This window comes from Copadichromis virginalis, linkage group LG11 (assembly GCF_057382275.1).
Source record: "Copadichromis virginalis isolate Kocher_CV1m ecotype Utaka linkage group LG11, C_Virginalis_male_GT1.1, whole genome shotgun sequence".
NCBI lineage: Eukaryota > Metazoa > Chordata > Actinopteri > Cichliformes > Cichlidae > Copadichromis > Copadichromis virginalis.
The window spans coordinates 23,070,115-23,092,402 of NC_140628.1; the positions used below are offsets into that span (position 1 = coordinate 23,070,115).

The 22,288-nt window shown below is 41.5% G+C and overlaps 1 protein-coding gene across 3 annotated transcripts; it reads left to right on the plus strand.

The window, feature by feature from the left end:
* Window positions 1–413: 413 nt before the first annotated feature.
* On the plus strand, window positions 414–22,287 carry crot (carnitine O-octanoyltransferase). 3 transcript variants are annotated; one of them, XM_085473814.1, is made up of 17 exons: window positions 414–631; window positions 1,399–1,524; window positions 12,964–13,088; window positions 13,197–13,378; window positions 13,477–13,601; window positions 13,715–13,823; window positions 16,341–16,434; window positions 16,554–16,679; window positions 16,793–16,894; window positions 17,025–17,108; window positions 17,197–17,304; window positions 18,693–18,823; window positions 18,909–19,032; window positions 19,120–19,198; window positions 20,281–20,374; window positions 20,591–20,710; window positions 21,001–22,287. In XM_085473814.1, exons 2-17 carry the CDS (start codon window positions 1,410–1,412, stop codon window positions 21,119–21,121), a joined length of 1,839 nt encoding a protein of 612 aa, XP_085329940.1. In that variant the 5' UTR covers window positions 414–631; window positions 1,399–1,409; the 3' UTR covers window positions 21,122–22,287. The 3 variants fall into 3 exon arrangements, with proteins under 3 accessions (XP_085329940.1, XP_085329939.1, XP_085329941.1); XM_085473813.1 differs by having other exon boundaries at window positions 414–587; XM_085473815.1 differs by lacking the exon at window positions 414–631 and adding an exon at window positions 670–804.
* Window position 22,288: the final 1 nt, after the last annotated feature.

A 22,288-nucleotide genomic window follows, 5' to 3' on the forward strand; every position in this document is an offset into this window, starting at 1 on the left:
CTGCATACAGTTGTTATTGCAGTTACAGTAGAGATGGCTGTGTCGGAAAATCCCAGTAGATCTGCATTTCCTGAAACACTGAGACCAGCCCATCTGGGATCAACAACCACACCACATTCAAAATCGCTTAAATCACCTTTCCCCCTCATTCTGATGCTCGCTTTGAACTCCAGCAGCTCCTTTTGTTCACGTCAACGTCCCTTAAATGCTTTGAGGTGCAGTGTGATTGGCTGATTAGATAAACAGGTGTATCTAATAAAGTATCCGCTGAAAGGTGTGGTTTCATGTATTTTTCAGGCCTAATCTTTCCAAAGTTTTAGGTTGTTGCCACACACTGCCTGCCTGACCTCACCCTTCAAAGCCTCTTTATTATTTCACTCATAAGTAATTCAAGCCAGGGCAATTGCCCGCGCATGCGCAGTGAGCTGTTCCGGGCTGGCTTGAGTCTATGGTTTAGTGGGGTAAAGGTGAAGGGCTACAGCTGCAGTCCAGCACAACAACTGAACGGCTGCTACACCGGCTTATATAAGAAACCAAACCCGCACGTTCACAACATTTGCGCTGAAAGCCTCCAGAGCCCGCGGCAGGTGAGCAACGGGAGCTAACAGTCCAGCTTTACAGCGCAGTTAAAGTAAGCTAACGAGCTGCTCCTCAACTATTGTTTGCGTTTGCACTCGACATTAACGCCGACAGGGGCGAGACGAGCGAGTGCACCTTATCAGCTCAGTGTTACCCGGTTAATAAGTGTTTATTGTAAACAGTTTGGTCGTTTGCACTAACAGGTCTCTGCCCGAGCACGGAGAGGTAGGAGTTTAATAGTTTTAATGTGGTGCTGATAGCTGAGCTCAGGATTTGCTGAGTTTTGTTCAGAAACATGTCAAAGCTGTCACTGTGACACAGTATGCAACTGCTCATGTTTGAGACTTACACAGTGCAAGCCTTACTGTTGTTTTAAATCTGTTACCCAAGGCAGTAAATAATATGAGTGTTTTAACTGGAAGTAATGATGAATGCGCTTTCAGCATTGTCAGCTTATTATCCAGGTGTTGCTGCTTTAAGTACTAGATAAGGTGGTTGTTGAAGGTAAAATGCTATGAAATGCACAGTTTAAATGTTTTACAATGATTTTTTTTTTTTAAATGTCATAAACCACAAAAGCTTCATGTGTTCAAAGCAAAACCAGTCATAATCACAGGGTCTTCAAATGGTTTATAGTGCTGTTATTTTTCAGTATTAAAACAAATATATAACTGCTTTTAAATGTATCCGCAAAAAACAAAGAATAATTAGTGTTATCAAGGTTTGTCTATTATATAAGTACCCCCACCCTGGTATATCAGTGATATAAAGCGTGGAAAGGCTCTGCTTCATATCACTGTAATGTTTCTTTTGTGACAGGGGGAAAGGAAATGGCAAATCAGCTGTCTCAGTCTCTGCCGGAGCAAACCTTTCAGTACCAAAACAGTCTGCCGCCCCTGCCTGTACCCTCACTGCAGAGCAGCCTTTCTAAGTACCTGGATGCAGGTAGGATGTCTGCTGTCATCAAGTTAGTCAGTTTCCAGGCTTTTGTAAATATTTGTCATGTGACCTTTCAGTTGTCCATATGTCGTATCTGTTTGAAACTTGTCTGTGTCATTGGTGCAGTCTGTGGTTTTCTATTAACCAGCGTTAGTGATTCTGGTCTGTGATTCTAGACACACGGTTTCTTTTTTAAAACAACATAAAATAAGATGTTAAATAAATAAATAAATGCTCACAATTGAATTTAATTTAATGGGAAGAACACAAATTATTAACCAAAAGGTGTAGGCTGAAGCTTAATTACACCTATGCTTTTTACATTTCGTTTCACCAAAACAAACACCAAAGATGATGCAATATTAGGACTGAACTAGAACAAAAACAGTCATACTGTACCCCAGTTTTATATTTGTTTACTGCCTGATTTTTGAGCATTTTTTTATTTACATAGTGAAAAATCTTTTTTGAAGTTAGTTTTCTCATTTTTTTCCTGCCCCAATTAAAAACAAACAAACATGTAAATAAAGTTTGTAAAGCATGTTGTTGCAGTGCTGAGATCCACTTACTAATTTTAAGGCATCGAGTTTTATGAATATTCTGCTGGTTTCTTCTTAATAATCAATTTATAACTCTTCTATAGTATGTAAACTGGATTAGCGTTGGTTGTGTATACGTTTGTGCAAACCTCCACACAGTAGATCATATATTTATATAGCACCACTGAACGACACAGGAAATCTTTCCTGCCTGTGGCCATCTCCCTGTACAACGCATCCACTTAACACACTGGTTACTGCTACAACTACACATGTTTCTTTTCCAGCTATTTATTTATGAGTGACTTATGTATGTATGTATATATATATGTATATATTGTACTATTCTTAGTTAGCGTATTGTCTGTCTTGTCTTAATGTTGGTTTATATTGGAGCACTGTAACAAAAAATAATTTCCTCCAGGGATCAATAAAGTATTCTGATTCTGATTCTGATACCTATTAGGATCAATATAGCATGTGTGTTAATTTTCTTATTTAAAATGTCTTGTTTTATACATTTTTGCAATAGTTTGTTTTTAGCTCATTTATGTGAGCATTCCAGCATAATTTATAGTCAAACTGTTGGTTTCATACACTCATTAAACTTAAATTAAACTTTTAATTTGTGCACCCCTGAGCCTCTGACAATGGCTGTAAATGCTAAACAGTTATGGCAAAATGTCTGTGAAACCTGCTGAATCAAAGCTGAAGCTGTTACATCTTCATTGTTTAATTTGAAATCCACTCTTGTGGTGTGCAGAATTGTGTCATTTTCTAAAAGCTTAAGGATTTAACTGTTGCAGGAATCATGCAGGTGTTATCAGATATATGTGTGAATGTTTTAGAACAAGTTTATATGCACTCAGTCAAACCATTAGAAACACCTATAAACACACACACACACACACAAACACACACACACATAAATAAATAAATAAATTAAAAAAAAAAAAAATATATATATATATATATATATTGATAGCGTAGTGGTTATGGAACGCCAGGACTGCCATAATGAATTAATTAAATACACCATTAAATAATTAATTAAATGTGGCAATAATTAATTAAAATTGGAATTAATTAATTAAATAAATAGTTATGATATATGTAATTAATTAATTATTGACACATTTAATTAATTATTTATGTATTTCATGTTTTAATTAATTATTGACACATTTAATTAATTAATTATTGACATATTTAATTAATTATTTATGTATTTCACATTTTAATTAATTATTGACACATTTAATTAATTATTTAATGATATATTTATTTATTTCATTTTGGCAGTCCTGACGCCTGGCTCTCATCATGAAATAATTTTATCTGTCAGCCTCACCCATCAAACTCAGGGGGCGGGGTTAACGCTGATCGAGTCAAAACCATTGCTTTGGCCTGGTGGCCATTGTTTCTAGCACACAACAGAAAGCTAACAGAACTGAGCTTTGAAAAACCCTGTTTGTGTGTTACCAAATACCGTTTTAATATTTTTTTAGCCGAGAATGTAGTGGTTTAATCTTCATGTGTCTGGTCGGTTTGTCAAGATACAGCCTCTTTGCAAAAGTGTTTCGATGATTTCGGAGATGTCGTCCCAGTCTCACGGCAAAGCGTGGGATAGACCCGCTCGCCTCGCAAGCAATCCCACCGACAAAGCGCAGGCCCCGGTACACAGCTGTAGTAACCCCCGCTGACTTCTTTTACTGAGGTTATATTTATCGATGTTTTATTTCCTGATGTTCTTATGTGTCCTACGTGTTTCAGTCGCCAATTCTGAATTATAACTAACATTAAAAACATGTTTAAGGAGGAGAGAGAGCAAATAAATCTGTTTAACATCTGATCTTTGGGTTTTTGTTCAGTAATCAGCGTGACCTGTGTATAAACACATAAAAGAGATAACGTTGGTGTTTCCGTCATGTAGTAACTGCTGGCTTTAACTGTACAAAGGTTGTTCGACACTATGAAACACATACAGACTTCATGATGTTCGGCTAATATTTTTATTGTGAATATTAATCATGCTGACCTCGCTCTGTACACCACGCAGCGAGGTCAGCATATCCACGATATCCTCAGCTCCATGAGTTAACACAAAGTTTCCCAGCTGACTATCTAACTGCCAACTATTCCAGAGACGTGAAAATATACAGCATAAAGAAAAGTGTAAGAGACTCAGCAGCAGATTAGAATAACAGTTATACATTTAATAAATCACCAAATGAATCCAAGAAACGAGCAAACCTGTTCCGACAATTTGAATTTGTATTCCCTCAGCTGCAGACTCGCTGCTGTTTAAATGTTTGAAAAGGAAGATTAGATATAAACAAACGTCAAACATAGACTCAGTCTGCCTTCACATTTGATATGAGGCCAGCACATATAGTGGCCTCAGCAGGCTATTACTGAAATACACGTGCTATATCATAAACTATGATATAAATAGGGAGGTCCTATTAACATGTTTAGTTTTAAAGGACACCTTCCTGCCTTTAGTCTCATTCATGAGCAGTATTCGTTTTCTTCTAACATCCAGAAGTCTGCACAATGTGTTTCATAGTTTGTAACAAGCCTTTGACAGGTAAACATAACATGACCGAAAAAGCAAAAAAAAAAAAAAAAAAAAGAGAGAGAGAGAGAGAGAGAGTGTTGACATAAGAAGAGAGAGTGTTGACATAATCATCATCATCATCATCATCGTTTATTTGTATAGCACTTTAAGAACACACCAGGCAGACCAAAGTGCTGAACAACACAGATCAAAACAACAACCAAATTAAAAATACCATAAAATCATTACAAACAATAAAATAAATAAGAAGGTGTCAGTTTCCTACAGAGTTAAAAGCCAGGGAATAAAAATAGGTTTTCAATCTGGACTTAAAGACCTGCACTGATGACGCTTGTCTAATTTGGAGGGGAAGGTTATTCCAGAGCATCGGAGCCGCAATTGAAAAGGCACGGTCTCCTCTGCATTTCAGCCGCGACTTAGGGACCGACAGCAGCAGCTGCTCAGCTGAACGGAGCGAGCGAGGAGGAACATGTGACTTCAGCAAGTCAGTTAAGTACACAGGAGCCAGACCATTTAAAGATTTAAAAACCAATAAAAGGACCTTAAAACGAACCCTAAAATCAATGGGAAGCCAATGCAAGGAAGCCATAAGAAGAGAGAGTGTTGACATAAGAGAAAATGCTCTCAATTATGGAGACAGGCAAATGGTTCATTTATGTTTGATGTGTGTTTATTCCTCCCTAAATATCGTCGGTGAAGTTCGCCATGCATGTCAGATTTTCCTGCGCATTTTTATACCTCTGCCAACAGAGAGAGAAAAAAAATCACATTCTAACAGACAGCTGGTGCTTAGAATACAGTTGAATAACTATTAAAAAACAGATGATATTTAGATGATAGTTCAGTCTAACACATGTGCCAGTGAACCATTAAACGTCTGTGAAACTATGCAGTTATGAAACGTAACTTTAACCTCAGCCAAACCGATTTGCTCAGTTGTAAATAAAACAGCGAAGTAAACGTGACCCGACAGACAGAACCTGAGTGAATGAAGTCCAGCGTTTAACCACTGAGAGCTAAAACTCAGCTGAGGTTTGAAAGCTGTGTGCTGGTGATTGGACATCAGCCGCTGATAAAGCTGGCTCGCCTATAAAGTGCTCTGTAAGGAAACAAGCTCCAGCAGCTCTGCGCTCGGGGAAAATACTATATTTACTTATCTTGTGCAGAAAAATGCGCTGACATTGCGTTATATCGAGCACCGGCTGCCCAGTTAAACTGTGACTATCACCAGGTAACTAGGCGTGTTTCTTGAATTAGCAGCAGGTGTTAAACAGCTGACAGATGAGGAGGATGCATGCAGGTAAACTGAGGGTCTGCTGAGCTGATCGCTGGTTTCGTGAGAAAAATGTCAGCTCGTTCTTTATGTTACAGAAGCACAGAGACACAAGACCAGGCGGAAAGAGACGATCGTTCGGTGAAAATGAGAATCTGCGAATGCAACATGTGGAACACGGAGAGTGGAATATGTAAACAAACCGGTTAACGTAACCCCCTCGGTGCGCTCTGCATGCTAACTGTTAGCAGAGCTAGTGAAATCTCTGAAAACATCTGAGCACTTTTGCAAGCATGTTCTATGTTGACAACCTGACCAGACATACGGCGCGACATTCGCGGCTAAAACACTGTTAAAAGTGTAGCTGGTGACAGAAAAACGGGGTATTTTAAAACTACACCACCACCATTGCTGCCTGTGATTTGATCTGCATTCTGGGATAACTGGCTGCCCCAAGTCTACACAAGCAATCGATTATCTAGGATCGACCTGTTTTGACTTACTTTGCACGGCAACCAATCAAATGTTAGAGAAGCTGCATGGGCAGCGTTAACCCCGCCCCCTGAGTTTGATGGGTGAGGCTGACAGATAAAATTATTTCATGACGAGAGCCAGGCGTCAGGACTGCCAAAATGAAATAAATAAATATATCATTAAATAATTAATTAAATGTGTCAATAATTAATTAAATGTGTCAATAATTAATTAAAATGTGAAATACATAAATAATTAATTAAATGTGTCAATAATTAATTAATTACATGTGTCATAACTATTTATTTAATTAATTAATTCCAATTTTAATTAATTATTGACACATTTAATTAATTATTTAATGGTGTATTTAATTAATTCATTATGGCAGTCCTGGCGTTCCATAAGTGGTTAGACTACACGCCTTTGGAACCCAGGATCGCAAGTTCGATTCCTGCCTGGGGCGTCTGTATCCAGTAAGGGTCCTAAGGCTAGACCCCCTATGCTAAGCGAGCCTACCGCAGACATGAGCGAGACAGATAAATATGAAGGCATGCCGGCTCGGACGTCGCCCGGATCAACAAGGTCCGCGTCAGGTGTTGAGGAACCAGGGCACCCTGACGAAAAGTGGGCTACTGGAACAAGAAGGCATTGGTGGGCAAGAGACGAAAACAGGGCGTTGTTGGAATGCTACTACGCAAGTAACCCCGGCGGAAGGGGCTACATGAATAGGATGACGGACCTATGGATTCTTCGATACCCAACATCCACAATGACGGCGAAACAACTAGTAGCTCAGTGTTCCAACATTCGAAAGAAGGGACTGCTCTCACAGCTAGAGATTGACGAGGTACAACACAAATGCTACGGCAAGGAGGAGTCAGGACGCCAGGTCAGGGGGGAGATATCATGACCCCCACCCGAGATTTGGTACATAGCCCCAAGTGCGATAGGAGAAGGATCGTTGAGTGCGAGAGGAACTGACCTGAAAAATAGGATAATGGCCAAGCTTGAAACCTGGATACCCCGTAGCCGGTTACCAAGATTACGTGAAGTACCCTCAGAAGGTCTGCTAGATGATGTTAATGCAGCACTACGTACAATACCTACAACCACGATTACCGACACTAACAAGCTGATCTACAATACGGCAGCAGTGATCAGTGAGATGCTTGGCTACAAGTTGAACAGCCACAAGGGGCAGTACCCTCCATGGAGAAGGAGGCTAGAGGGCAAGATCAAAGTAGCACGGAGGGAGGTTAGCCAACTAACGGAGTTGCAGAAAGGTGCGACAAAGAAGGTGCATAAGAAATACAGCAAGCTGTCCATACCTGAGGCCTTGGAAACTGCCAAGCAAAGACTCACAGCCTTGGCCAGCCGCTTGAGGAGGTACACCAGAGAGATAGAAGGCAGGAGAATAAACCAGCTGTTCTCCACAGAACCAGCAACGGTGTACTCTCAGTGGCAAGGGAACAATAATAAGAGAACAGCACCACCAAGGCTGGAGACGGAGCAATACTGGAAGAGCATATGGGAGAAGGACGCAACCCATAACGGCAATGCTCAGTGGCTAGTGGATCTGAGGGCAGACCACAGCGACCTCCCTGAACAGGGTCCAGTAACCATCACAGTGGCAGATATCCAAGAAAGGGTCTCCAGTATGAAGAGTTGGACAGCACCAGGGCCCGACATGGTTCACGCCTACTGGCTAAAGAAGCTGACTGCACTCCACGAGCGTCTGGCAGCACAAATGAACCAGCTGCTAGTTAACGAGAGACACCCGGAATGGCTAACCGAAGGTCGGACGGTCCTGATCCCCAAGGACCCCAAGAAGGGACCGGTCCCCTCCAACTACCGACCAATAACCTGCCTCAGTACTACATGGAAGCTCCTGTCAGGCATCATATCGGCTAAGATGAACAGGCACATGGGTCAATACATGAGTGGGACACAGAAAGGAATTGGCAAGAATACCAGAGGCGCAAAACACCAGCTACTGGTAGACAGAACAGTCAGCCGAGACTGCAAGACCAGACTGACCAACCTGTGCACTGCCTGGATTGATTACAAGAAGGCCTATGACTCAATGCCCCACAGCTGGATACTGGAATGCCTAGAATTGTACAAGATCAATGGGACCCTAAGAGCCTTCATCAGGAACTCAATGGGGATGTGGCGTACAACACTAGAGGCCAACTCCAAGCCCATAGCACAAGTCACCATCAAGTGCGGGATCTACCAAGGAGATGCTCTGTCCCCACTGCTGTTCTGCATAGGCCTGAACCCCCTCTGTGAGATCATTAACAAGGCTGGCTACGGATACCGACTACGGAACGGAGCAGTTGTCAGCCACCTCCTGTACATGGATGACATCAAGCTGTATGCCAAGAGTGAACGAGACATCGATTCACTGATCCACACTACCAGGCTATACAGCAATGACATTGGAATGTCGTTCGGACTGGAGAAGTGTAGTCGGATGGTAACAAAGAGAGGGAAGGTAGTCAGAACTGAGGGGATTGAACTACCAGAAGGCAACATTGCAGACATAGAGGACAGTTACAAGTACCTGGGGATCCCGCAGGCAAATGGGAACCATGAAGAGGCCGCTAGAAAAGCTGCAACCACCAAGTACCTGCAGAGGGTCAGGCAAGTCCTGAGGAGTCAGCTGAATGGTAAGAACAAGATCCGGGCCATCAACACGTACGCCCTGCCCGTGATCAGGTACCCTGCTGGGGTAATAGGCTGGCCAAAGGAGGAGATAGAAGCCACTGACATAAAGACAAGAAAGCTCCTTACCATGCATGGAGGGTTTCACCCCAAGTCCAGCACCCTGAGGCTGTACGCTAAGCGGAAGGAAGGGGGCCGGGGACTGGTGAGTGTCAGCACCACAGTCCAGGATGAGACAACGAACATCCAAGAATACATTGGGAAGATGGCCCCAACTGACCGAGTGCTCAGTGAATACCTCAGGCAGCAGAAACCCAAGAAAGAGGAGGGAGACGAGGAACCATCATGGAAGGACAGGCCCCTGCACGGTATGTACCACCGGCAGATAGAGGAGGTGGCTGATATCCAGAAATCCTACCAGTGGCTGGACAAAGCTGGACTGAAAGACAGCACAGAGGCACTAATCATGGCAGCACAAGTACAAGCTCTGAGTACAAGATCCATAGAGGCTGGGGTCTATCACACCAGGCAAGACCCCAGGTGCAGGCTGTGTAAAGATGCCCCAGAGACAATCCAGCACATAACAGCAGGGTGCAAGATGCTAGCAGGCAAGGCATACATGGAACGCCATAACCAAGTGGCCGGCATAGTGTACAGGAACATCTGTGCCGAGTATAACCTGGAAGTCCCGAGGTCAAAATGGGAGATGCCCCCAAGGGTGGTGGAGAATGACCGAGCTAAGATCCTGTGGGACTTCCAGATACAGACGGACAAAATGGTGGTGGCTAACCAACCGGACATAGTGGTGGTAGACAAACAGAAGAAGACGGCCGTAGTGATCGATGTAGCGGTTCCGAATGACAGCAATATCAGGAAGAAGGAACACGAGAAGCTGGAGAAATACCAAGGGCTCAGAGAAGAGCTCGAGAGGATGTGGAGGGTGAAGGTAACGGTGGTCCCCGTGGTAATCGGAGCACTAGGTGCGGTGACTCCCAAGCTAGGCGAGTGGCTCCAGCAGATCCCAGGAATAACATCGGAGATCTCTGTCCAGAAGAGCGCAGTCCTGGGAACAGCTAAGATACTGCGCAGGACCCTCAAGCTCCCAGGCCTCTGGTAGAGGACCCGAGCTTGAAGGATAAACCGCCCGCAGGGGCGTGCTGGGTGTTTTTTATATATATATATATATATATATATATATATATATGAGTATTTTCTGTATCCATCCATCCACCCAACCATTTTCCATGTTCTGTATCTGGGTTACGGGGGGCGCAATCTAAGCAGAGAGGCAGACAGACCTCCCCTCTCCCCTGACACCTTCTCCAGCTCATTTGGATGTTCCCAAGCCAACTCAGATACATAATCTGTCCAGCATGTCCTGGATCGGCCCTTGGGTCTCCCTTTTAGTGGGACATTTACAAAACACTTCACCAAGGAGTCGCAGGAGGTATGCTGGTCAGATACCTCAGTTGACTGGAGCAGCAGTCGAGTCCCTATCTGTTTTGACTTCTGCTTGGGAGTGATAAAGAAGTGGGTCTGGTTTTTCCAACAAAAGTCCCTCCAGATGTGAGAGCTGGTGGAAGAAGATGTTTTCCAAGTGTGGAGCCATTCCTCTTCAGTAATAACAATGTTCAGTCCCTTTACTCTGCGCTGTTTAGCATAGTTTGTTTCGTCCTTATTCATTGTTACAGTACTACGGTACAGCCGACTTACTAGACCATTTCTATTCCCTAAGTTATAAGCATCCATGAATATCTGGATAACATTAGGGACTTCATTTGGACACAGACCTTTAATTTTTTTGGAAAAGTAAATCACAAAGCTTCAAATATCTGTAAAAAATCATGTTTAGCCTACTTATGTTTCTGACACATCTCCTTAAAACCACACAAATGCCACCCCTTGGCAATTCAAGATATAGATGTAATACTGCAGTAAACCCACTGTCTGCATCTTATGTCTTGTAATGGTGGCTTAAAAACAGGATTATAGGCAGGCCACCTTAATAATTTGATCTCTTTTTGCAGTTTCTAATGATTGGCCACTTTCACCCACACCTAAAAGAAAAATGTCACCCACTGACTTGCTGTTTTGGAGATTTCTCCTTCTTTTTCTATCCAGCAAAGTAATGATTATGTTGGTGTGTTCAGTGGAGATAATTCTGTTGTCCTGCGTCGATCCAAATATTGATAGTATCGATACCAACGCTGGTACTGGTAACAGGTCGATGATGGCATGATTGTTGTGCATTACCATGTTGTTGTGGAAAGTAAAAATCACTGATTTACTGGTTATTAAAATGTGTCCAGAATTGCAAATTGATGTTGTTGATTCATCTCATAAATCATGACATGCTGCACTCCACAAAATAAGCTGCCTTTGTGGGATAATTATAGCTTATTAATTATGGATCACTTGATATTGAATCGATACTAAAATTACACTAGTACTCTGAGCTCCTCATGACTGAACTCCTCACGCTGACTCAAAGTTAGAGGCAAGCCACCCTTCAGAAAAAGCTCATTTCCACCTCTTGTATGTGCAATCTCATTCTTTCGATCACTACACAGAGCTCGCTTTGCTGTCTTTGGTTTCCATCTCTACACTGGTTGTGAGGAGGATTAGAAGGACTTCCACTAATAGAAGTGGAAATTCTACAAAGCGGCCACATTTTGTTTTCGTTACTCTCTCAACCAGCTGTTTAATGTGATCAGCCTGAGCTTTTCCAGCAGTCAGCACGTATACAACTCAGTCAAACAGCTGGATTTAGGTTGGGTTTGTTTTGGGGTTTATAAAGTTCTATCTAATCTAATCTATTGCCCTGCTTTTACCTTTAACATCAGTCAGAATTTCACATTTCTGCCGATAACTCTAACCATGATTTTTCACCTTATTTTCTCAGGGTGGTCCTGCCTAAAGTTTATGGACACTTCAAACCATTTTACATCACGAGCCACATACAGCTCACTTTGATCTTATGTGGGTCAGACCTGTCAGTGTAAAGAAGTTTAACTACACATTTAATTGCTGAGATGTTTTAATATAAGACAAAGAAGAGCAATTTCAATAGTATCTGTTAGTTTTTCTACATTATGTAGAAATGCTGCTGTAGTAAATGAATGAAATCTGTCAGCAGGACTGGGCTTAAATTTAAGTTGTAAATGTAATATTTAATTACTTTGGTATAGCATGAACGCCCATGGGGTATTTCGTTATCAGTAAGAAAAGCTGTAAAACTTGTAAAAATATAGTTGAAGGTCCAAACTTTTATGTTCTTTGTGTGTTCTGTTTTATGTCCTTGACATTTTCCTAAGCCATCCAGTGGGCTAGATTGGAGTCTTTGCCCGGCCAGTTCTGGCCCCCGGGCCTTATGTTTGACACCCCTGCTTTAAACAATGTTAAAATGTTTCAGACTGACTGTCTGAAAGTAACAATGAGTCTTCAGTTTCTCTTTCATGACCAGTTTGTCTAATAACATTGATTGAAAGAGTAGCATGATTGTTTCTTTTTCCCTCCCCGCTGTCACCAAGTGATTTGATTGTTGTGATTTAGCGCTATATAAATAAAGTTGAATTAAATTGAATAGGACTTTTTCTTTGTACCAAAGGCTAAAGAAATCATTCAGTAAGATTATTAGTGTGCCGGAAGTGTGAATGAAAAACAAAGCACTCTAGCTTTGTTGGCACATTTCTGTCTCTGCATCATTTCATTTGTTTCATTTGTATATTTTCTGCTCGTTCTGCTGTAAAGTAAAACAAAACAAAACAAAGAATCCTTTGCATAAACAGGTGCGATCAGACTTGTTGTTTTTGAAAGCAGTTACTACATCAAAACAAAATGACCAGAAGCTGGCGCACTTGTTTAACAGAGGGACTAATCTTCCATGTTTTCACTTTATTGTGCTTCAGTTCGTCCATTCGCCTCTGAGAAAGACTTTAAAGCTACGAAGGAGACTGTGAGGAAATTCCAAGCGGGTGTTGGCCAGGAGCTGCACAAGAAACTCCTCCAGAGAGCCAAGACAAAGAAGAACTGGGTGTGTGTTTGAGATATAAAAGCCTTGTTTTTGTCTTTAGCGTCTCCTCTTTAGTTACAAGTGTGATGCAGTTGACTGTTTGATGTTTTTGTTTGCTTTGTCCTCCAGCTGGAAGAATGGTGGTTGGACACGGCGTATCTGGAGTTGCGCATCCCCTCTCAGCTCAATGTGAACTTTGGTGGCCCAGCACCCTACCTGGAGCACTGCTGGCCACCTGCTGAGGGAACTTACCTGCAGAGGGCCAGTATTATCACATGGCACACACTGCAGTACTGGAACCTACTTCGCACGTAAGACGAGCACACTCGCATGTATGAAAGCTGTGTTTTAGGATGTGTTGCTCTGTCTTTTTTGCATTTAAATATCTTTCCGTCACTGCTTATTTTAGAGAGAGGCTGGCTCCTCAGAAAGCAGGGAAAACGCCGTTGGACATGGACCAGTTCAGAATGCTCTTCTGCACCTGTAAAGTACCCGGAGTGAAGAAAGACACCATCCGAAACTACTTCAAGACAGGTAGAATAAATTCTGCTCTTATCTTTGCCGCAAACTTACCTGCGGCACTTTGACCCTTTTTCCTCTGCTTGCCTGTCACCCTTGTGTAACATGCATGCTCTGCTGTGTCACAGAGCGTGAGGGTCCGTGCCCCTCCCATTTGGTAGTGATGTGCCGGGGGAGGATATTCACATTTGATGCACTTTGTGATGGAGAAATCCTCACTCCTCCAGAAATTCTCAGGTAAAGATTAAACGCACTTGAGAGTAAAACCCAATTAGAAACCTTGTATCCAGACTAAACAGACTGAAGGCCTTTACACAGTTAGTGCAGCCAAAAAGCGACACAATTCTGAATGTCTCAGATTCATACTTGTTGTGTAGCGTATATACAAACAGAAGTGTTGAGTTTTTAGATGTTTCAGGATGTCAGGGGGGCAATTTTATCTCAGAGCCAGAGCAGCATTTAGCTGTGTGTCTGAGATAAAATAGTATTATTGCACTATGTGTACTTTCAGCTTTGAACTGTGAGCACAGTGTTCTGATTGGTCAGATCTATGTATTCACATGTAAAACATCTGAAAAATCAAGTTTGGTTCAAAATGAAAAGCCATATTAAGAATTAGTGAATCCAAAAAATAATTTTTATGCACAAAATATTTGCTCATATTTTACATATCCAGCATTTGTAAGCCTCAACAGAACCAGTAGCAAAAGAAAGAGGACATAACTCTTTCTTTAGGAAAGAGTTAAAAAATAAAAAATAATAACAATATTATAAACCTTGTTGACCAGTATTCCACTACGTAGCCCAAAGAGCTCTTCTGCCTCAGCTGAGGAGCAGGGAGGCTGTGGTCACATTTGGATAACACATCAGCTTGCTTCTGTCTTTGCATCCCTCCTACAGAGAGGGAACAGAGAGTTGCAAAGATGCATGAAATATTTTAGTAGAAGTATTTATGACACTCTGTATTTATGTAGAAGTAAACAAGTAGAACTATTAAAGAAAAGCACCTCATCATCAGAAAATTTCTACTGTTTTTTATTTATCGTCTTGATGCATTCTCAATCATCCAGGAAAGTAAATCTCCAAAAGTTGATTCTGTTCTTCTGGACGTAGCGTTTTGTGGGAGAAACATTTCGTCACTCATCCAAGTGACTTCTTCAGTCTCAGCTGACTGCAGGTTTCCCCAAATCTTATAAACAGTACATTTGCATAATGACTGAAACCAGCACCACTGAGGAACAATGGGCTGTGAGGTCAGTTCCTTAATCTTAATTATGCAAATTCTCATGACCATTGATCAACAACCACTGATCAAAGACCACTGATCAATGGCCATGAGTACCATTCATAGAGAGTTGGGGAATGGCTGCAATCACAGCATTGTAAGATGGTGAAAGATGTACCATTAGGTCCCCTCCTCGATTCAGAGATGGTCTTTCCCTTTACACGTAAATGGCCTCCTTGACTCCGCGCAAAAAACCAGCGTTCCTCCCTGTCCAGGATGTGTACATCCTCATCCTTGAAAGAGTATCCACTGGCCTGTAGGTGTAAATAGACTGCCGAGTCCTGGCCTGACGAGGTAGCTCTGAGCTACCTAAGATTAAGGAACTGACCTCCCAGCCCATTGTCCCTCAGTGGACTGGTTTCAGTCATTATGCCAATGTACTGTTTATAAGATTGGGGAAACCAGAAGTGACTTGGATGAGTGACAAAATGTTTCTCCCACAAAACACTACGTCCAGATGAACAGAATCAACTTTTGGAGGTTATTTATTTATTTATTTATTTTTACCACTGTAAGAAAAGGCTTTAAGGTGCAGTAAGGGGGGGGGGGAAGCACACGAAACCTGAAATTATGCTACCAATTTTCCTTCTTCATATGCTACAGATTTACAGCATAGTGTACTTGTACAGTGTGTCCACCAGGGGGCTGTTTCACATGCATAACATATAAAACATGGACAGAACCATTGTGATGTCACCCACTGGGTTTGGAATTTAGCACTGGTTTGGTTTTTCGAGTCAGAGGTTATAGTACGGATGCTAAGGGCTAGTATCGGACTTACCCAAACTGAGGCACAGACTTCTTGGATGATCAGTATCACACAGCGAGCAGTAATATTAGTTAGAGAATCTATTTAAAATGTTCCAAAAAAAGAAAATAATAATTTTTTTCCATTTGATTATATAGCACCAATCCACACCAACGTTTGACTTAAGGTGCTTTTATATTGAAATAAGTCTCAACTATCAGTTGATGCCCTTTGAGGAAGCACTTGGCAACAGTTGTGACCTCCAGCAGAACCAGGCGAGCTGAAAAACGTAGCCCCTTTAGTCACACGCAGCAGACTAGTGCTTGTTTGGATGAACCAATCAGCTTTCTTGATGCGTTGGTCAGCGCAACACGCTGCTGAGATAAGTTAGGGGTGTATACCATTTCCTTTCTGCTTCAGTTTCAAGAAGATCCCCCGTATGCAGGAGGTTCATTTCATTTCATTTAGGCTGAAGTCTGTTTATGTTTAGTGTTGTTTGGCTTTTTTCAGGTTACATAAAACATACAGAAGTCTAAAATATTTATTTTGTCTGTTTTACATATTAAAGTGTTTTATTTTTGTTCATCATTATGGGAAGCAGTCCACACTCATCGCCTAATCATCCATTCATTTTCCTCCAGATGTCCTGTATAATTTGGTTAAAGCTGCAGAGTGAAGAGCAAACAAGGCTGATGCAGCATGTGTTTGTTTACCTTTTCAGGCAGCTGAGCTATGTGAAGGAGCGCTGTGACTCAGAGCCTGAGGGAGACGGCGTGGCTGTGCTCACCTCAGAGGAGAGGACTCGCTGGGCGAAGGTAGGGGCGCTCATGTTTGGAGGATTTAAAAAAAAAAAAAAGTGAATATAGTTTGTGAAGAAGGTATCATGTTACTGTGGCGTATCTCATGATTAGCGCTTTGTTTACTTTCACTGCAGGCCAGAGAGCATCTTATAAGCATCGATCCACACAATAACACCATCCTAGAGACCATCCAGAGCAGCTTGTTCGTCATTTCTCTGGATGAAGTGAAACCCTACTCTACCTCAGAGAACTACTCAAATGTACGGACTGCGCAGATCTAAAATATGACTCGCTATTTAAATCATGAGAAAGAGTTGTGTCTGATTTACTTGTTTATTTATTTTCTTTCCAAATTTTGTACTTTTGAGTTCAGATGACTGCAGAAGCTCTCACCGGCAACCCCACCATCCGCTGGGGTGACAAATCGTACAACTCAGTCGTGTTCTCAGATGGCACGTTCGGATCCAATTGTGATGTGAGTGTGCTTGTTCGTACAAAGCTGCGCTGAGGTTCAAGATGATTGTACTCATTGATTTGCCAGTGAAACATGCAGTCCAACCAAAATCAGCTGTTTTAATACCTTAAAAACTCGACTTGTTTCGCAGCATGCGCCGTATGATGCTATGGTGCTGGTGTCTATGTGCTGGTATTTGGACCAGCAGCTCAAAGCTACAGAGGGCAAATGGAAGGTAAACACTTGACGGTGCACATCGTGTCAAACATTTCCTGACTATTCTTTTCATTTTTCTGACACACATGCATGTCTGGGATTTTCAGGGCTCAGATGCAGTCAGACTGGTGTCCTTCCCCGAGGAGCTGGTGTTCACTATGGATGAAAAAGTCATTGGCGATATCAGTCATGCCAAAAAGCAATACATCGAGTCGGTGAGCTATCGTTAATCCCAAATGAAACCTCAGAAAACCCCTGATGACACTGAATAGGCTGTCTTGAAATAGGCAAAATAGGCACGTTTCCATGAACTTGCTGGAAAACACATAATTCTGTCAAGGAAAGACGTGAAAACACATTTACAGAAACCTCGTAGAATAGAATAGCATAGAAAAGCCACTTTAAGGTCATTCAGAAGTTATATCAGAGCAAAAATTCAGTGCTTTTACTCGTCATCAGACTGCACAACATGAGTCTAACATAAAATAAATAAATATAAATCTAAAGATATGAAATATAAAAAAAGGATCTAGAATATAGTCATGTAAGAATATAATAAAATGTTTTATCTTTATATATGGATAAAATATTATTAGGTACTAGTGTACTATGAAGGAAGTTCAACACCTAAAACCCCACACGGAGATGACGGTTATAACAACAGTCATCAGTAACTTTCTCTTTTAAGCTAGGCTTTCCGCTCTGAGCGCGCTCACATAAAAAAAGGGGCTTTTCACACGTCATGTGACTCCTCTTTCAACCCACACAAAATGATCCCTTTGAGAACCGCCCACTTCGATCAGATACATTATCAGAGGATGGTAATAAAAGGGTAAAAAAATACAGTAAGATGCAACACTTGCAGATTAATGCTGGTGAAAATCCTCAATGAAAAAATGTTTCAGTTTGTTTTAATGCTCCTGGTGCTGCTGTTTATTTGTGACATGACAGCTACAGATTACAGATATGAAACTTGATTAGAGACGTGGAAATCACTTCAGTTTGGTGTAGATCAAAGTGAAATGAATTTTATTGATTGAACAGCTTTTCATGTTGTGTGTCCTCTGTTCTTAGCCGCAGATTAGAGTCAAGTGTGATAACCTTTATACATTTCAGTGATTGTCCAGTGTGATGCACAGTTTGAACTGCTGTGTCTTTAAAGCGGGGTGTAATTCTTGATGTTATTATGGTACAGTTTAACAAGCTGCACATATAAAAACCTGAGAAAACACACGCACACAGGACACTCCTCTGAACAGCCTAATAGTACGAGAGTGGATGTTGTTGAGCTGTTCCTGCTGTGGTGAAACTAAAATCCTCCATAGATTAACTGCAAACACTGAATCTGTGATGCAAGGTTAGGATTGAAATTTGAAAAAAGTCACATTTGAAATGGTGTGCAGCCTTTTTTTCACTGATTTTATTTTCCTGCAGAAGAAAATCTGATTGAGTTAAACTCCATGTGGCTGAACAACGAAAACATATTAGAAGCACAGCGGAAACATAAGATGGGAAATTGATTATTTGCAGGCGTCATCAGTCATGCTGACGTTTGCTGTGTGGTCCAGAGCATTTAACCATTCGTTCTCTCTCGGTTTTCCAGGCACAAGACCTCCAGGTTGTGTGCTATGCTTTCACAGCATTTGGTAAATCTACCATCAAACAGAAGAAGCTCCATCCAGACACTTTTGTTCAGCTGGCGATGCAGCTGGCCTACTACAGACTGCACAAGAAGTAAGCTGTGGTTAAGCACACACTTTTATTATCATTATTGTCAGTGACATTCGTGGCCCTGAAGGTGTCCTCTTTCCTCTTACAGGCCAGGAAGTTGTTATGAGACGGCAATGACGCGCAAATTTTATCACGGCAGGACTGAGACGATGCGCCCCTGCACCCAGGAGGCTGTGAATTGGTGTAAAACCATGATGGACCCCACATGCAATGTGAGTGTGTGACAGTATTTGGGAAAATCACAGAAGAGCAGGAGAGAAGAAGCAATCTCATATTCGACTTAAATGTTTTCCTCTCAGGATGGTGTCAGGAGGAAGGCCATGCTGCAAGCCTTCAGTAGACACAACAACCTGATGGCTGAAGCACAGGAAGGACAAGGTTAGTTCACTTTGTGATTCCTGCTTCGTGCTTTTTCCTGACTACACTTGGCCCTGGCTGTCCCGTTTTAGTCTCAGATATGAGGTGCAGCTACAAGCAGTGTGCAGAATAGAGATGTAGGGCCAAAGTATCATCAATAAAACAATGACTTTGATCACTGGTAGTTTTGTTTCTGATATTAAACTTGTTGGCTTAATTTTTGTTCGCCTGATTGAGCAAAACGGAGCTGCTACACCCCCCACTGGACTCTTCTGAGCCAGTAAAAATCTGCTTTAGTTCAACATCTACATTCATCTGTTGTACAAAATCGTTTAGCCCGTCAGCTTCCCTATGTAGGACTTTTTATTTTTATTTTTTATTTTTTTATTGTTACATCACATGTGCAGGTACATTGGTACAGCACATGTGAGTGAAATTCTTGTGTGCGAGCTTCACAAGCAACAGAGTTGTGCAAAATACAATAATGTAAACAAGCAAAATACAAGAATGGCTACATCTGAAACTAATAAATATATGTACAATATATAATAGTATATGCATTTCTGGATGTGTATACTAAATATTTTTCTACGTGTGTGTGTGTGTGTGTGTGTGTGTGTGTGTACACATATTTTACAAATTAAATAGAGTAAACAATAAATAAAATATATAAAATAAAATATACAGAGTGAGACATGTGCAAAACAGTGGCGTTACTGTACAGTATGGAGTGCATAATGTTAAAGTTCCAGTAGTGAAGCTGAGGTGTCTATGAAGTGTTTAGCAGTCTGATGGCCTGATGGAAAAAGCTGTCTCTCAGTCTGCTGGTACGGGACCGGATGCTGCAGAACCTCCTTCCTGATGGAAGTAGTCTGAACAGTTTATGGCTGGGGTGACTGGAGTCCTTGATGATCCTCCCTGCTTTCCTCAGGCACCGCTTCCTGTAGATGTCTTGGAGGGAGGGAAGCTCACCTCCAATTATCCGTTCAGAGCACGGATAATTGCGGGCTGAACCAAGGCTTCTGACATCACAAAGAACCATATTTGTAGTCTCTTTGAGTTTTTATGCCCTACTTCATGCGGTCGTGTGATATTGTTGCCAGGTTTTGACAGGCATCTTCTGGGGCTGTATCTTATTGCCAAGGAGGAGGGACGTCCAACCCCAGAATTATTTATGGATCCCCTTTACACAAAGAGGTACGCCACCCAGAGCTGATTTATCGCATGAAAGCAGTAAATTAAATTTCTGCTCTACTAGTTTATAATGTATGATCTATTGGAAATAATTTAATTAAATATTAAATCCTAGAATGTTACAGTGCAGTATCCAGAAATCTGCTTCTCCAGAGTAGCTGCTGCAGAGCAAAGGCAGTGCATTAGGTTTCTGTCTGTGACTGTTGTTTGTGTCTGCAGTGGCGGTGGGGGTAACTTCGTGCTGTCATCCAGTCTGGTGGGCTACACTACAGTTCTCGGGGCTGTGGCTCCCATGGTGCACCATGGCTACGGCTTCTTTTACCGCATCAGGGATGACAGGTGAGCACATGAAACGGGCTTTCACTGACCTGAAAACCTGTGTGTGGGTTTTTGGTGAACCTGTGCTGCATATGTGAGATTTGCCAGTTCTGTAGAATTTATTAAAAGCAAGCTAAGGATGTATACACTTACTGGACACTTTATTAGGTACACCTTGCAAATACTGTGTTGCACCCAGGTTTACCTGCACAACTGTCTTAATTCTTCATGACAGACTCAACAAGGTTCTGGAAACATTCCTCTGAGATTTTCAGTAGCTGTATTCAGATCTCCGCTCCTCTTTTTTCTAGGATTGTGATCTCCATGTCAGCGTGGAAATCCTGCCATGAGACTGATGCTCCATCACTGTTCAGTAGCTTCAGTAGCTGCCTGCATGAGATGCTCCACTTAACCACCACTTCTCAGCTATAAACCTACTTAAGCGGGGAAACGGGATAATTTAATGACTCCTGTTTCAACCCACACAAAATGATCCCTTTGAGAACCGCCCGCTTCAATAGATGCATTATCAAAGGATGGTAATAAAAGGGTAAAAAAAAATAAAAAATACAGTAAGATGCAACACTTGCAGATTAATGCTGGTGAAAATCCTTAATCAAAAATGTCTAAGTTTTCAGTTTGTTTTAATGTCCATGTTGTACCACAGAGAGCCTGTTTTAAATATCAATGCACTTGTAGTTGTACTAAATGGTGACAGCTAGATCAGCACGAATCAATGCAAAGGTGCAGAATCTGTACCTCGTATTTTTTTAATGTAAACGTAAATTACTCAAGATTTTATGTAGTTATTAACATAGCGTAAACTGTACTTTTTTCTTTCTTCCTGATTCAACGCTCGTTTTTTTTTTTTTTTTTTGGACTGTATAGTTTGAAATCCTGACAGTATTATTCGACATTTTAAGATAAAATGTTAACCGCTAAGTGGCTAACGACTCGCCTTAGTTTTCACTGTGAAAAAGCTCTTTTCCAGTAACCGTAGAAAAGAGTTGTTAGGCTTGAACTGAATCGTAACACTGTAGGGAAGCTCGTTTCTAAAGCTTTTGCAGAGTTAATTCAACATTTCTACTTCACTAAAAGAACCTGAAATTTGTACTAATGGATGGCAGAAACAAGCTTCTGACTATTTGGACAAATATTTGATTGTCTTGTCAAAACAGTGCCTACAGATAAAGGAAATGCACTTGAATACCACAAGAGGACGTGAATGTACCCCATCGCATGAAGTGCACACACTGAGCTAATTTAAACTCATTAAAAGAGAGAAGTAGGCACGACTCGTGTAAGTTTGTTAAAGCCAAGGTTTGACTTCCAGTTTCTCCAGGTACCAATACCATCTACACACTATGCAACTTTGTTTTTAATTTCATGTCCAAATGTTGGTGATGGTGTTTACTTTGGGTTTCAAAGAGTGGCTGACGTAAAAATCTGTTGAAACACTTTCTACATTTGGAGCCTCACACCAACGTGATTATTGCTTTGATAAGGTGAAATTTCACTGTGATTGTACCACTTTGAGGGAAGCTGTAGTCAATTTTTTTAGTCAAATTTTCTGAGAATAAAGTTCGAAGATGTCCACAC